This window comes from Geotrypetes seraphini, chromosome 3 (genome assembly GCF_902459505.1).
Source record: "Geotrypetes seraphini chromosome 3, aGeoSer1.1, whole genome shotgun sequence".
NCBI lineage: Eukaryota > Metazoa > Chordata > Amphibia > Gymnophiona > Dermophiidae > Geotrypetes > Geotrypetes seraphini.
The window spans coordinates 239190581-239206204 of record NC_047086.1 but is presented as its reverse complement, the minus strand read 5'-3'; the positions used below and the strand labels follow the sequence as shown (position 1 = coordinate 239206204).

Sequence of the window (15624 nt, the reverse complement as noted above, 5' to 3'; positions counted from 1 at the left end):
TATTTTAAAGTCATCTGCCTTGACCTCTGAAAAAAAAAAAACCGAATACAAATGATAATTAACATTTTCTCTGCGTACAGTGTTCTTTGTGTTTTTAAAAATTTTATTGTTGGTATATCATTTTGACTTAGTCATTTTAAAAAGTAGCTCGCAAGCTAAAAAAGTATGGGCACCCCTGCTGTACTGTCTTGAAGAAAGATTTGGCCTCTGAAAGCTAATTGAAAAATTGGTTAGTCCACAAAAATGGTATTTTCTTATTTCTCTTATTTGTTTTATTTCTGTTTGTTAATTTGTAAAGTGGTGATTGTTATGTAGCAGTTTTTTTCAAATTTACATCTACTGTCTTTATATTTTGCACAAGGAATTAACAAATGGATGGACAAAGGGGACCCCATAGAGATTGTATACTTAGACTTCCAAAAAGCCTTTGACAAGGTACCCCATGAACGCCTACTTCAGAAACTAAAGAAACATGGGGTGGAAGGAGACGTACACAGATGGATCAGGAATTGGTTGGCGGGCAGAAAGCAGAGGGTAGGAGTGAAGGGACACTACTCGGACTGGAGGAAGGTCACGAGTAGTGTTCCGCAGGGGTCGGTGCTTGGACCGCTGCTATTCAATGTATTTATAAATGATCTAGAAAAGGGGACGAAGAGCAAACTAATAAAATTCACAGATGACACCAAGCTATTCAATGGGGCTAGGACTAAAGAGGACTGTGAAGATTTACAAAGGGACCTAAACAAACTAGGGGAGTGGGCGACGAGATGGCAGATGAAGTTCAATGTAGAGAAATGCAGTCTTACACATAGGAAACAGAAACCCGAGGTACAGCTACACAATGGGAGGGCTGTTATTGAGTGAGAGTTCCCAAGAAAGGGACTTGGGGGTAATAGTGGACATGACAATGAAGCCATCGGCACAATGCACAGCGGCTGCTAAGAAAGTAAATAGAATGCTAGGAATAATCAAGAAGGGTATTACAAGCAGAACAAAAGAAGTTATCCTGCTGTTGTATCGGGCGATGGTGCGCCCGCATCTGGAGTACTGCGTCCAATATTGGTCGCCGTACCTAAAGAAGGATATGGCGATACTCGAGAGGATTCAGAAGAGAGCGACGCGTTTGATAAAAGGTATGGAAAACCTTTCATATGTTGAAAGATTAAAGAGACTGGGCTTTTTTCGCTGGAGAAGCGGAGACTTAAGAGGGGATATGATAGAGACTTATAAGATCACGAAGGGAATAGAGAAAGTGGAGAGGGACAGGTTCTTTAAACTTTTGACAAATACAAGAACGAGAGGGCATGCCGAAAAATTAAAAGGATACAAATTCAGAACCAATGCTAGGAAGTTCTTCTTCACCCAACGGGTGGTGGACACCTGGAACGCGCTTCCAGAGGGAGTGATAGGACAGGGTACGGTACTGGAGTTCAAGAAGGGATTGGACAATTTTCTGAAGGAAAAGGGGATAGAAGGGTATAGATAGAGGGCTAGTATACAGTCCGCGTGGGCGGACTGCTGGGCATGATGGACCTCAGGTCTGACCCAGCAGATGCACGGCTTATGTTCTTATGTTCTTAGTATTAGAGGACGTGTCACTGCTTCTGTGGTGTTGCATTGTATGCAGAGTCTGGTTTCTTGGTTCAGTTTAACTTTTGTCTACATAGTTCTATTTTTAGTTTGTGATTATTCCATATTGGGCGAGAGTGTATCTGTCTGTGTGTATGAAAAGGACATAGCTTTCTGTTAGCAATGACTGTACAGGATCAATTGACTGTGCAGGATCTGGCTTGTTTAGTTTTACAATGCGTGTGTTGATGTTCTAGTGCTCACTGCAGTGTTTAAGATACTGCCTTTTCCTAGGTGCACCCTTGTTGTGTGACTCATGGATTATTACTAAAAATATCTTTTTTATATAGAGGAGGGGATTGTTAAAAAATGATCAGCACTGGCTGTCATATATACTAGGTACACCACTGGATTTAATGACCCTATTCTAACTTTATTGTTGATGTAGGTATTGTCCCACCCACACACACACTATAAAGAATTAAATTAAAGTTGTATTAACATCAAGCAGCTTTAAAAATAAAATAGTTTGAATACATTGCTAATTATTACCTGCTTCTTTACCTAAACTGTTTTGCCCCAGCTCTCACGTTGCACTACACTTCCCCCTCCGTATTCGCAAATTCGGGAGCAGCGCAGGCCATTCAGCGGGGCTCCCCATGCTAGAAAACTGCTAGCACAGTTTAATAGAAGAAGCCCTAAATCTTGATATGCTTTCTAAATAAGAATTGGAAAATGTAATTCATTTAATTCATGTTTCTAGCTAATTTTAAAGCTATATTATATATTGGATTTTCCTATTTTTGACATAATATTGCCTTGGTTAAATAAAATGATTAAACTTAAAAGCTGTGTCATTGAAAACAAACTAAATCGAAAAAAATTGATTCAACAGGGCGAATTGAATAGAAAAAAGTTTCCCTGAATTAGGCAGCACTAGTGATAAGTTGAAAATTATACAACTGTTAGTTTGACTTCAGTGGTAGAATATTCACATAGACTCTTCTGAAGGAAAGGATGATGACGCATCTTAAACCTGGAAGATTGAAGATTCTGAGGCAGCATACTGTAGCTTTAACTAATGGGAGATTGCGTCAGACTAATTTCATTTTTTTGATTAGATAACCTGCCTCCTCTTATCCCACTGTCTTTCAACTCCTCCAGTCCAGACTCCTCCAGAACTGCCCAAAGGCTTAAACTAGCCTTCCCCTCTCCACGCGGCATCCACTATTCAGGCAAACTGGGAAAATCCCTTCTCTTCAAAATCACAGGTCTTTGGAACGACCTCACCACCCCGCTGCGGAACCTGAGCTCCATTCAGTTATTCCGCAAACAACTGAAAACCTGGCTTTTCAGCAAATTGTAGCTCTATCCTTCCCCCCTTTCTCTCCCCCCTTCTACACATAAGTTCATGTAATCCTTTTTCTTCTTCTCTACCCACTATTTTAAGTTCTTGTAAACCGTGTCGAGCTCCATTCTCATGGAGATGATGCGGTATATAAACTTAAGGTTTAGATTAGATTAGATTAGAATTAGATATGGCACCTAAAATTAAGCTGGGCTGGAAGGTGCCTATTTTATAATCCTTGACTTCATACTAATCTTAATCCAACTTAATCCAATTTACTCAGCTACAGTTGGATTAATATGAAGTCAAGGAATATGAAATTGTGTTTAAAATTGGTTTAAGGTGATAGTGGTTGAACTGTAGTGTTTAATAGTGCAGCTGGTGATTCAGTTGGCTTGTAGTTTTTATGTTTAAGTTTTAGCACTTTTTCTGTTCACAGCGCCCCCTTCCTGACGACGGTCTTGCGAAACTCGAGCAAAGGGAGGCTATGGGAGTTTCAAACGTGGGGAATCTTTAATTGAGATGAATACTTGTTATGAGCGCTGGAGTTGAACAGATCGTATGCTACCTTCCTTATGCTTATTTGAAGATAAGTGATCTTTCATTATTTTTTGAAGATTTACATTGAATAAGGAAGATTTAGGGACTGAGAGTGCAATGATGGTCCCTGTTGTACAACCGGGGCTTGTACTTTTAGTAGTACTTTATGCACAGATCGGTTGGTGACTGAGCACTTCACTTATATTAATGAATATTTACTATTATTACATAGCATATTCATGCTTTTAATAAACATATTGTTTCTTAACTTGTGGAGTATTTCTATGAAATTGATTTGGCAACACAAGGAATTACTGTTTAACTCCTTAACATTATTGAGTACTATGTGCAGAGTCTGGCATATTAGGGTTTCATTTGTGTACAATAATACTTTTAATTTGTGGGTTTGTATTTGAGAAGGTTTTTTTTTTTTGTTTTTTGCATGTGTGACTGAGGCCAGGTGTATATATTACCACACAGACTTTATAAACATTACCCCTGGTATGTGCTGTATTTGATTTTCTTAACCCCTCTTTTTTTCTCTTGGTAAGCATGCTTCAAGTAAAGGTTATGGGAGGGGACCATCTTCACAAACTGCAGCAATTTTGTGCTTCTTCAGCATCTGGAATGAGTTCTTTGAGGTGGTATCAGGGCTTTAAGGGAACATTTACAACTTCTCACATTAGTTACAATGTATAGTCCAGTCTGAGTTTTTGTTTGAACCACAAAATAAATCCACTCTTTTCCTCTCCCCTATACAGGCAAGGGAGCAATTGCCACTAGAGCTAATAATGTTTCCAATCCAGATAACATTAACAACTTCTGAGCTGGTGCATAACACAGGGAGACTAAAACTGTATCTGCGAGGTGGTGGGAAAACTTATTCTGTAACCTGTTCTTACTATATTCACAATCCATTGGTCAGAGATGACCTGGCCTATTCAGAACGTGCACTGTCAACCTATCCACTTCATCAAGGGTGAATGCCCTGCTTTTCACTGTGGGTCTCTAGAGGTTCTGTAGTTTTCTCACCCTGGGAATTTTTTCTATAGTCAAACTAAACGGGCAGTTCTGTTCTGCAAATGGGAATGCTGTGAACCAGCCATCCTTCCTGGCCTCTATCACCACATCTCTTTGAACTGTGCTCTTCCTTGCAGTGCTCTTGAAGTCTCCATGGCCTGGCCTTCAACAGCCTCTGATGCTTCTCCTCTCCCGGATCTTTCACTATTTTTTCCAAATCCTTTCCAGAGAGAAGATTCCCCCTAAAGGAAAGCCTGCTATGGCAAGTCTTTGAGGTCATATCTACTGATCAATTACACAGCCAAAATATTCTCCTGAGAGAAAAGGAAACTGCCCAGGCCCGGTCAAGGTCCTAGTATGATCATACAAGGCAACAGCCATACCATCATACCAGGCAGGATACTTTCTTCAGGTCCTAGTCATTCATTGTGCCCCTTACCTACTGGATCCAGCATAAACATGCTTTTGATAATTGCCACACTGCTGCTGCCTGCAGATCTAATGTCCCCACTTCAAAGACTTGTTTAAGCACGGACTCCATTTTATGATTCCATTCCTGCATATCTAAGACTAAGGCAAGACTTTGAGCTGCTACTCAAGCTCTGTATTTGTCAAGGTCTCCTGTGACTGATGCATAAGGAAGGATTTGTGAATAACGATAACAAACTCTAGGCAAAACCCAAAGAACAGTTTGCTGGTCTCTCACACCACCTCTGCCCCTTGCAAATCTATATGAAGAACCCAAGATGGCAAAGGTTGCTACAAAAATACTGAATAAAGCTAGTGCCAAGACTGATCCCCAGGAGATCCCCAAGGATAACAGATGGCATGTGGAAGCATAATTAAAAAGGGCACAAAATGTTTGCTAAGAAGAGGTCTGCACTAACTGAAAAAAGTCCCTTCTAGACCACTATCCTGTAGGAGAGTGAGTGGTCAATTAGATCAAAAAGCACTCCTTAGAGCAAGCTGAATTACAAGAACATCTTTATAAGTATCAAGATAACAATTTCATTCAGAACTGCCACCAAGGCAGTTTAGACGAAAGAATTTAAATTGAAGCTCAACACAATAAAAACTAAGTTTTTTCTAGTTTATCTATCCTTTTTCTCCCATTATTAAAATCGCACTATCAGACCCTATTTTGAATTTTCTGCTTTCAGACTTCTCGTGCAGTCGTTGATCTTAAGTCTTTTAGACTATTACAATATTATCTATTTAGCATCTTCTAAGAAGAATATTAATAGACTGCAACTTATTCAGAATAAGGCAGTCCGATTGATTTTCAATTTGAAAAAAATTGATCACGTAATGAAATACTATCAGATTTTGCACTGGCTTCCAACTGAAGCAAGGATTCTTTTTAAAATGGGTTGTATTGTTATAAGATATTAAATGGACTGATACCTACTTACCTTGTGGATCATTTTAAATTTATGGATAGAAACCCAACCTTGCACAAACTTCATCTATTTTCATTTCAAAATAGTAAAGGGCTGTATTTATATGCGTTTTTTTCAATAGAACATTAGCTTACCAAGCCGGCCTCTGTGGCAAGACTTTTAGTAATCATTTCGGAAAATTTTAAAGACAATTTTGTTTGCTAATTATTTTGGAAACCACACATATTAATTTTCCTCTAAATTTTGGTATATTCTTTTTTTTTTTTAAATCTATGTACCATTCTTATTGTTAACTGAGTCGAGCTCCTATTGGTGATAACCTGGTCTACAAATCTAAGGGCTCCTTTTACTAAGGTGCGCTAGCGTTTTTAGTGCACGCATGAAATTACCGCGCGCTATACCACACGGTACGATTCTAGAATAACACCAGCTCAATTCTGGCGTTAAAGTCTAGCTCGTGCTATTCCGCACGTTATGTCCCTAACGCACCTTTGTAAAAGGAGTCCTAAGTTTTAGTTTCGTTTAGTAACTTGATATCTAATTTCTGTTCATATCAAACTTTTAGAAGAATGCTCAAAACTCATCTCTATGCCAAATTTTATAAATAAGTATTTTGTAATTTAAATATGTAATTCCATGTGCATGTACAGTTCTTGCATTTGTTAACCACATCAAACCGAGAGGTTCTGCTGTATAAATGGTTTGTTATGTTATGATATTGTGACCAGAGCGAGTCTGATATCCATGAGTGAAAGGTGTTAGCATCACAGAAGCTAGCTATCTACTAGGACATTACTTTTTCAGTTAGTTTGCCAGAAAAGGGAGATTAAAAGGAGCAAAAATTCTGTAGAGATGCAACTTTCAAATTGGGCTTTAATAATGCTTTGATTATTGATTGTTTCTAAAAACAGGGTATAATCTCCTGATTCAAACTAAGAATAAAAGAATTGCCATACTGGGACAGAATGAAAGTCCATCAAACCCAGTATCCTGGGAGAGACAGGGATCCAATATTCTTTCATTAACCATAGTGGTACAAATGATCTCAATAAATGTCCCCAGCCAAAAATGAAACAGCAAAATAAAGTTAACAAAAGCACTTTGGTAAATTAGAACAGAACTGGTACCAGAAAACTGCAAAGATTGGGGGTGGGGAGAAAAGATAAAAGTACCACCACAAGTTGATACTAATAAGTTTAAGCCTAAATGGAGGAAAAGACCTCAGTAACATCTTTTGGGGATCATGTAATATTCACCCCAAAAATAGTTAGGTGATAGATATCAATCATCGATCAAAAAACCTCCATCCTATCCTACAAACTATTTTTTAAGTTTGTTTAATTAATTATTTTCTTTGTTCTTTTTTTATTTGTTCTTTTCTTATATTTTAAATTCATACTCTTATGTAATCAAGTCAATACAAACTAAAGCCAGCAATAATCTGGACTAAACTGTTCAGCTGTATATATAAAGTGAACACTTATCTGAAATAAATGAGAGTGTTCGCCTGCACAGAATAAGTGCCCAATGTAGGGAACAGAGTCAATAGTTTCTCCGACTCTGTGCTGAACTCGGTTAAAGTGCTCAATCATCGACGGGTCCCGTTTCACCCTAATGACTGGGCTTTATTAAGTCAAAACTGAAAGTCATAAAAATGGGATCAGAACTGAATATAAATAAGATGAAGATCATAAACAAGGAAAATGTTGTAATGATTCTTAATCTTGGGTTTCTTCGTAAACAAGAAAGCAACTAGTAGTGAAGAAATATGACGTACAATAGAATGGCACTTGGTCACGTTTTGTATAACTTATTATTTAGGGGAGAGCTCTAGGAGAAATGGAAACCAAACCTGGCGTGGCTGAAATGGTGCTATGAGTACTTTTTCCCTAAAAGAGGGATTGAAGGAAATGTGTAAAGGAACTTGTTCCCCCAGTGAAGATGGCAATGCGATTGGAGAAAAAATGAGTTTGTATTCTGGAAGTTAAGAAGTCTATGCCTGGTGTTCCCCACTGAGAGAAAATTGGATGGAAGACTATCTTGCTGAGAGATCATTCATAAGGCTGAAGAAGCCTGCTCAACTTGTCTGCCAACTCATTCTGCTTCCCCACCAAGTAAAAAGCCCCGAGAAGTATCCCACAAGCAGTTACCCAATTCCAAATCTCGAATGCCGCCAGACAAGGGGATAAGATCCTGTGCCCCCTTATTTGTTCAAGTAGAAAATTTCAACCTAGTTATCCATACAGACGAGTATGACCTGTTGAAGGAGGCGGTCCTGAATTTTTTGAGATTGTTCTATCGCTTGCAGCTCAAGAAGTTTCATATGGAGGGCTGATCAAGGCGAGACCATACTCCCTGAATGTGAAGACTGTCTAGATGAGCTCCTCAGCCTAGAATCAAAGCATCTGTGATTAGAAGTTTCTGGTGGGAAGTGGGCTAGAAAGGGTAAGATTTTGTGCTATCATCCACCACTTGAGACAGTATAGTAGAGCTGGGGTGACTTAAACTGGAACTGAGGGGGATCCCATGCCTGAACAAGTTCTTGGATAACTGTTGGAATTATTTAAGTTTGTCCTGAGGGAGGAATTTTTCATATTCAGAAAATTGTTTAAGTAAGGATTTAAAAACAAATGGAAGAATAGAAGTGGTAGTACATAATTCTATTTATGAGCATGGATGACTGAAAAAAGTGTTTACCAAAAGAGTCTAGTGTTCTGGTTTCCCTTCCTGGAGGAGCACAAGCATAAAGCCTTGAATTTCATGAGCGTTTTAGAGCAGATTCCAGAGTGTGGTGTTGAAGTTGTGTTCACTCAAACCCTGGACACTTTTGTATTCTGACCATTGTGTCAATATTTTAGGAGCTACCTGGACCAATAGAGGGGTCTCCCAGTTCATAAATAGGGTATCTTTCATGACCCTATGTAAAGGTACCTTGATACAGTCAGTTGGTGGTGATTCATAGTCAAGAAGCTCAAAAAGCCAGTAAAGGATATGCTCTTTGGTGGAGACTTGTGCTTTTGAGGTGGAGGCTAAGGATCAGAAGGTATTTATTTATTTATTTAATTTTCTATACCATTCTTCCAGGGGAGCTCAGAACGGTTTACATGCATTTATTCAGGTATTCAAGCAGTTTTCCCTGTCTGTCCCAGCGGGCTCACAATCTATCTAATGTACCTGGGGCAATGGGGGGATTACGTGACTTGCACAAGGTCACATGGAGCAGCATGGGTTTGAACCCACAACCACAGGGTGCTGAGGCTGTAGCTTTAACCACTGCACCACACTCTTCTGCTGACAAATTTGGAAGATCTTCATAGAGTGACTTGAGATATCCAAGTCAGACTCCTCAAAATACTCTCTTCTAGGCAAATCTAGGAGTATATCAAGATGAGCATCAACTGTGCTGAGGAGTGTTGATGCAGGGGTCAATGCTCTTACCCAGGAGATAACTCCTCTGCTGATAACACATGCAGTAAATGAGTCTGTGCAGACCCCAATTCTCAACTTCGAGAAGTGCAAGTGACTTTGTCCTCGATGTATCCTCAGGCTATACTGAGGCAGGCATGAACATCTTTAAAGTCTGTGTAGAGTGTATCTGCAGTAGCTCTAAAAACTCTTGTTGAGCATAGCCCAGATCTCCTCCAGGAGAGCTGGCATCTGAACCAGAAGAGTCTTGGACATGGAAGTAATCTGCAATACATGTTGTCTGGGCTTGGAAGACCTCGATGTCGAAGCACCCCTGGGAGGTTACATGTTCTGCAACGATAGAGAGTGATGCCTACTGTGCATCAAGGAGGTGGACGTCTGGGATGACACCATGCTATGCCTAACAAGAAAAGAATGTTTGTTTCTTAGCTTTCTTACTTGCTACCACCTCCAATGGGCGAGGCTGAAGGACAACAACGTTGAGTCTTGCCTTTGAAGACAGCCTGATGCGCGACACTCTCTATGTAACATTGATGCATACAGCTTTGATGCTGATATCGATGCAGGCTTTGCATAAGGTCCCAAATCTCTTGCAATGCTCGATGTCAATGCTGAACCAAAAAGTCTTTCATACTAAAATTTTTGGGCTTTAAGTGTTGTCTTTTGCATATGCAGACAGAGGTCACAGCGAATGTCCCAATGGTCAGGACCTAAACACTGAACACACCAGTTGTGGGGGTCAGAGCCTGAAATAATCCAATTACATCAAATACTGGAAGCCCTGAATAGAGGAAAGGAGGGACAGGAGAGATATGATTCAGACGTTCAAATACTTGAAAGGTATTAAAGTAGAACAAAATCTTTTCCAGAGAAAGGAAAATGGTAAAACCAGAGGACATAATTTGAGGTTGAGGGGTGGTAGACTCAAGAGCAATGTGAGGAAATTCTTTTTTACTGAGAGGGTGGTGGATGCCTGGAATGCGCTCCCGAGAGAGGTGGTGGAGATGAAAACGGTGACGGAGTTCAAAAAAGCGTGGGATGAACTCAGAGGATCTAGAATCAGAAAAGAATAGTAAATATTGAAGAACTAAGGCCAGTACTGGGCAGACTTGCACAGTCTGTGCCTGTATTTGACTGTTTGGTGGAGGATGGGCTGGGGAGGGCTTCAATGGCTGGGAGGGTGTAGATGGACTGGAGTGAGCTCAGACGGAGGACTTCAGTAGTTGGAACCTAAGAACAGTACCGGGCAGAGCTTTGGATTCTTGTCCAGAAATAGCTAAGAAGAAGTAGAAAAAAACAAACAAACAAATTTTTAGATTGAATCAGGTTGGGCAGACTGGATGGACCATTCGGGTCTTTATCTGCTGTTATCTAATATGTTACTATGTTACATTTCTTGAAGCCACTTGCAACCTTCTTTTACATGGAGGGAAAAATAGTCAACATGAAGTCAAAAGGCTCAATGGCCTACGGAGCTCGAGTGAAAAGTATACCGAAAACCATCAAAGCTCCCTGGAGTAAAAAAAAAAGATCTTGAAGTGATCCAAAGGCCAAAAAATAAAAAGTGAAGAATTACAAAGAAAACTACAATAAAATTAAACCAGGAAGGTACAAAAAAAAAAAAAATCTAAGTTTGATGCACTGAGGAGAAACCGAAGACACAGCTTCTTGGCTCTGTGGAAAACTAAGAACTGATGGTCCTGCAAGCTGACTTCAGGAAGGAAAGCACCAGCATGTGCGTGGTATGGGCACTACTTAAAGATTTAAAGTTAACAGTGTATTTGGCAGTATCCATACCGGGTTGCATGGATGACATCACCCACACATGAGAATATTATACCTGCTTATCGCTGGAGAATTTTTAACACACACTATAAAAGCATGAAAAATGTTTTATAAAATTACCCCCATGGAGCAAACATATTTATTAGGGCTGCAAGCTAATCGCAGTTAACTCTGTGAATAATGCATTATTAATCGTGATTTTAAAAAAACTTTTATCATATTGAAGTCTGTCTTATCCAAACATCTTTTCTGCTCTCTTCCACTCCCAATCCGTTTCCTTAGTTTGATCCAGTATCTGTCCTGTGCTGGTCAACCTTACAGGTGGTCTTCTATTGGTTCCTGGCAATGGCAGTGTTACATATATGCTGCCTGCAGCCTAATCTAAAGTTTGCTTTGACCCAATCTGCTGGATGCAGAAACAGGAAGTGATGTCAGAGAGGGCAGGACAGGCCAGAGGGAAAGTTTCAGACCAGGCCACAAGCAGCTTATATGCAACACTGCCTCTGCCAAGGACCAACAGAAGACCGCCTGTAAAGCGAGTTCATGGCAGCCAATCAGCCAGCAGCTCTGCATGGGCAGAAGTGACATTCCTTCGCTCTTGCCCGTCCAGAGCTGCTAGCTAATTGGCTGCCACGAGTTGTCGCGGGACTGCGAGAACTTGTGGCAGCCAATTAGCTAGCGGCTCTGGACGGGCAAGAGCAAAGGAAGGTTGCTCCTGCCACGATTCACCGCTGGACCACCAGGGATACCAAAGGTATATATGGGGGGAGGCAAGAAGGAGATAAAAATAATTAGAATTGGATGGGACAGGAGGCGGGAGGGACCCCTCCTGTCCTGGCCTCTGATGGACCACCAGGTCTCTTGGCAGGCCCAGCAGAGGCCTGCAAACAGGTTTGGGGGAGGGGGGGGGGGGGTCAGCGCTGACTCGAATATAAACCGAGACCCCCATTTTTGGGCCACTTTTCTTGCCCAAAAATCTCAGTTTATATTTGAATATATACAATAGGTGTCTTCCTTATTGACATCCTTATAGACTTTTCCATAGACACCCTTTAGTGGGCAATTTTAAAAGGGATTTATGCAGGTAAAAACAACTTTAACCATGTTAATCATCTATCTGAAAATTGCTCTCCCTCAATAAGGCTAAAAGTGTGTGCAAAGACCTTGAGAATAGGTTTTCCAAAGGGTGTGTTTAGGGGACATAAGGAAAAGCTTTCACACAGATGACATTTTCAAATCCATGCGCCATTTTTCAGCAAACATCTATTCACACAAGCAGATGCAAAATGCAAGCAGTGGCAATTTTTAAAGAAAAAAATCATTGTTACTTTCCTTTTGAAAACATGTGTTGCTGAATTTCAATGGCTGGATGAGCACAAGTGATTTTTTGCTGCCTGTTTAAATCACTTTGAATAATGACCCCCATAGTTTAATTGGATAGCACAGAAAATTTGCAACATCCGCTCAGCATTTAAAACTGATTAACTTAGTCCACATCAATAGCTGTTTTAGCGTTAACTGGATCTGTTGCTACTCTCAGCCCTTATTGTCATAGGAGAAAAATCTGCAAACACCAAAGCTATGACAAAAACAGAGCCATGTAGGAAGTGTAAAATCAAAAGCTACAGGGGGCTATCAGGCTGTTGCTGAACAGTATCATGGCTCTGAGGTAATTTTTGGACATCCTATTGATATCTACAGCATATCATTACTGGCATGTTTTTCTGTCTGTTTCCTAGTCTAAGCAGTGGTCTTTGTGATCTGAAAACCTCTAGCAATTAACTCAACATCAAAACTGATTGCACTGGTAAATTACCTGATAATTATGAGAAGTTTAGTGTACGTTGGAAATTCTATTATTTGTAATGTGCCTTAAATTTTAAGTACCAGGTTGAGAAATTTGGCTTCTGTCACTTACCTCAAGCTGCCTAATGGAAGATTCTCTCTCCTCAATAAGACGAAGATCATCTTTTGTGATGTCCTCATCTTGTATCTGATCCTGAGGTTGGGTTTCACTGTAAACACAATCATCAAATATTACTGATACGGCTGTTTTCCTATCTGAAGGCCCCTTTTACAAAGCCATGGTAGTGATGCTGCTGTGGTAAATGCACCAAAGCCCATTCAATACCTATGGGTTTCGGTGAATTTACCACGGCAGCATCACTACTGCGGCTTTATAAAGGGGCCCTGAGGGAGTAAAAAAAAGGGATTATATCTGCAGTCAATTCATTTTTTTTTTACCAGCAGTAATAACAGGGTCTAATATTCCTAAGGAACTTTCTGCAATGCTCTTTATTTGTACAATACTGACCACTACAAAATAAATATGCTATGGTCATTGATTTACTTCACTGTTCTGTGACTATGAAAATGCTTAACTGTAGAATCATCACAACTGCCATTTTGAGCCCAAGATCCTCAAGAGCAATTGGGTATCACTCCTGCTCCCTCTAGACCAGGGGTCTCAAAGTCCCTCCTTGAGGGCCGCAATCCAGTCAGGTTTTCTGGATTTCTCCAATGAATATGCATGAGATCTATGTGCATGCACTGCTTTCAATGCATATTCATTGGGGAAATCCTGAAAACCCGACTGGATTGTGGCCCTCAAGGAGGGACTTTGAGATCCCTGCTCTAGACCATTGGGACCTCAGTAAGTACCAGGATAGGAAATTGGGTGTATATGGAGAATGGAAGCAATGATTTTAGAAAGCTATTACCATGCATGTGTGGAGTTTCCATTCCTAAATGCAGCTAACTGCTTCTGCCAGATGTGGGGAGACATGAAGGTGCAGCCATGTATAACAAACAACAAAAATAAACTGGATATGGGTTTGGCAGACCATTTGTAAAATACAGGAGAAAACTGGGCACATCCTAACCTGGACCTTTGAATTCCCCTCTCCATGTCCTTTTGTTAAAAAAAAGGTTCCAAATGTCATATAAACAGGAAATAAATTGACAATGTATTTGATAATACTTGAAATTAGGGAAAAGAGAAGGGCCAAAGGGGGGGGGGGGACCCTGGAGGCATCCACTTATTTATTATAGGAAAATTAGAAGCCAGAACATGCCAGAAACATAAAAATAAGGTGAGACATCAGGCAGAAGTAGAAGGCTATAGACCCAAACTATATGAAGATATCTAGGCATCCCAAAAAACTCATTAAATGATTAAGGTAAAAAACCCCACAAATTCTTATCGTCCCTCCAGACCGGCACAAAAACGGATGGGTTTATGCTCCTCTGCCAGTAGGTAGAGACTGAAACACTGACTTTTGGCATCAGTACAAGTGGGCTGTACAGTCCCTCTTACAATCAGTCTTTTCTCAGTCTCTAGCAGGTTGAGTGGTCTGTTTGTGCAGTCTGTGGTGAGGTTTGTTAAGGTCTGTTGCGTCTGTTTAGTGAATCTTTCTTATTCCTTTGTCTGTCCGGACTGAGCTTGGGGGTCCCTCTTGGGGGTCCTACCAACCTCGGGGGTGTCACACTCGGAAGGGTCGAGTCCCTCCCCCCATTTCTCCCACCTCCCCAGGTTTTTCTGAATCTAGATAATCTGGAACTTGTTTGATTTACTATGCTTGACCGAAACTTGGCTCACTGAGGGGGAGAAAGCATATCTTTCTTATGCCTGTCCGGCTTTTCTTTTTTATACAATCACCGCTACCATAAGCGGGGAGGTGGGTTAGCAATTATTTCCCGAGAATCACTGTCATTAGCTATTGAACACTATCCATCTAACTCCTTCATTGAATATCTACATTTTACAATTAATTCAAGGCCAAACATTGATGTTCTACTACTCTATTTACCCCCTACAATCAATTGAGTGTGCCTCTCCCACTTACAATCCCTTCTCTTTGATTTTGGCTCCTCCACACCCAACCCACTGATTCTTGGAGATTTCAACATTCACTTTGACGATCCATATAATAGCATTTCTGTTGAAGCCCTCTGTTTTATCCAGAGCCTTGACCTTCTCCCTCTTTTGACAGATCCAACACACCAAGCAGGGCATACATTAGACGTGATTTTAATTCCTAAGTCTGCAAATTACAAATACTCCTTGGGATCTATTGTTCCAGTTCCGTGGGAGTCTGATCATTTTCTTGTCTCTGTAAACCATTCTACCTTTCATGATAACTTTAGTATAGAGCCCAAGGTAATTAAATTTAGGGATTTTGATAAACTTACAAAAGATTCAGTTGTTTCAACTTTCAAATTAGAATTTTCGGACTCTAAATTATCAATATTAGAAAACCATTTACACCAATGGAAAATTTCCACCATTTCACTCATGAAGGAGTTAGCTCCCATCCAGACTAGATTAATTCTTCCTAGGAAACTTTCCAATCCCTGGTATACAGCAGAACTCACCCTTATCAAAAAACAGGTTAGATCAACTGAACGTAGATAGAGAAAGGACAAAACTCTCTGTAATTTAGAAATATTCAAAGAACAGGTGAGTTTCTATAAATCTAAAATAAACCAGGCAAAGCAGAAATACTACTCCATGCAAATTAAAAAGGCTAAAAACTC

The 15624-nt window shown here is 40.2% G+C and overlaps 1 protein-coding gene across 4 annotated transcripts in view; it reads right to left on the bottom strand.

Moving 5' to 3' along the window:
* STX7 (syntaxin 7) overlaps positions 1-15624 on the bottom strand; it is a 145863-nt gene that overhangs the window by 33808 nt on the left and 96431 nt on the right. For all 4 annotated transcript variants that reach the window (XM_033937289.1, XM_033937290.1, XM_033937292.1 and 1 more), the window contains exon 7: positions 13007-13103. In XM_033937289.1, the coding sequence (XP_033793180.1) occupies positions 13007-13103 (97 nt within the window). The remainder of the gene's footprint in view (positions 1-13006; positions 13104-15624) is intronic.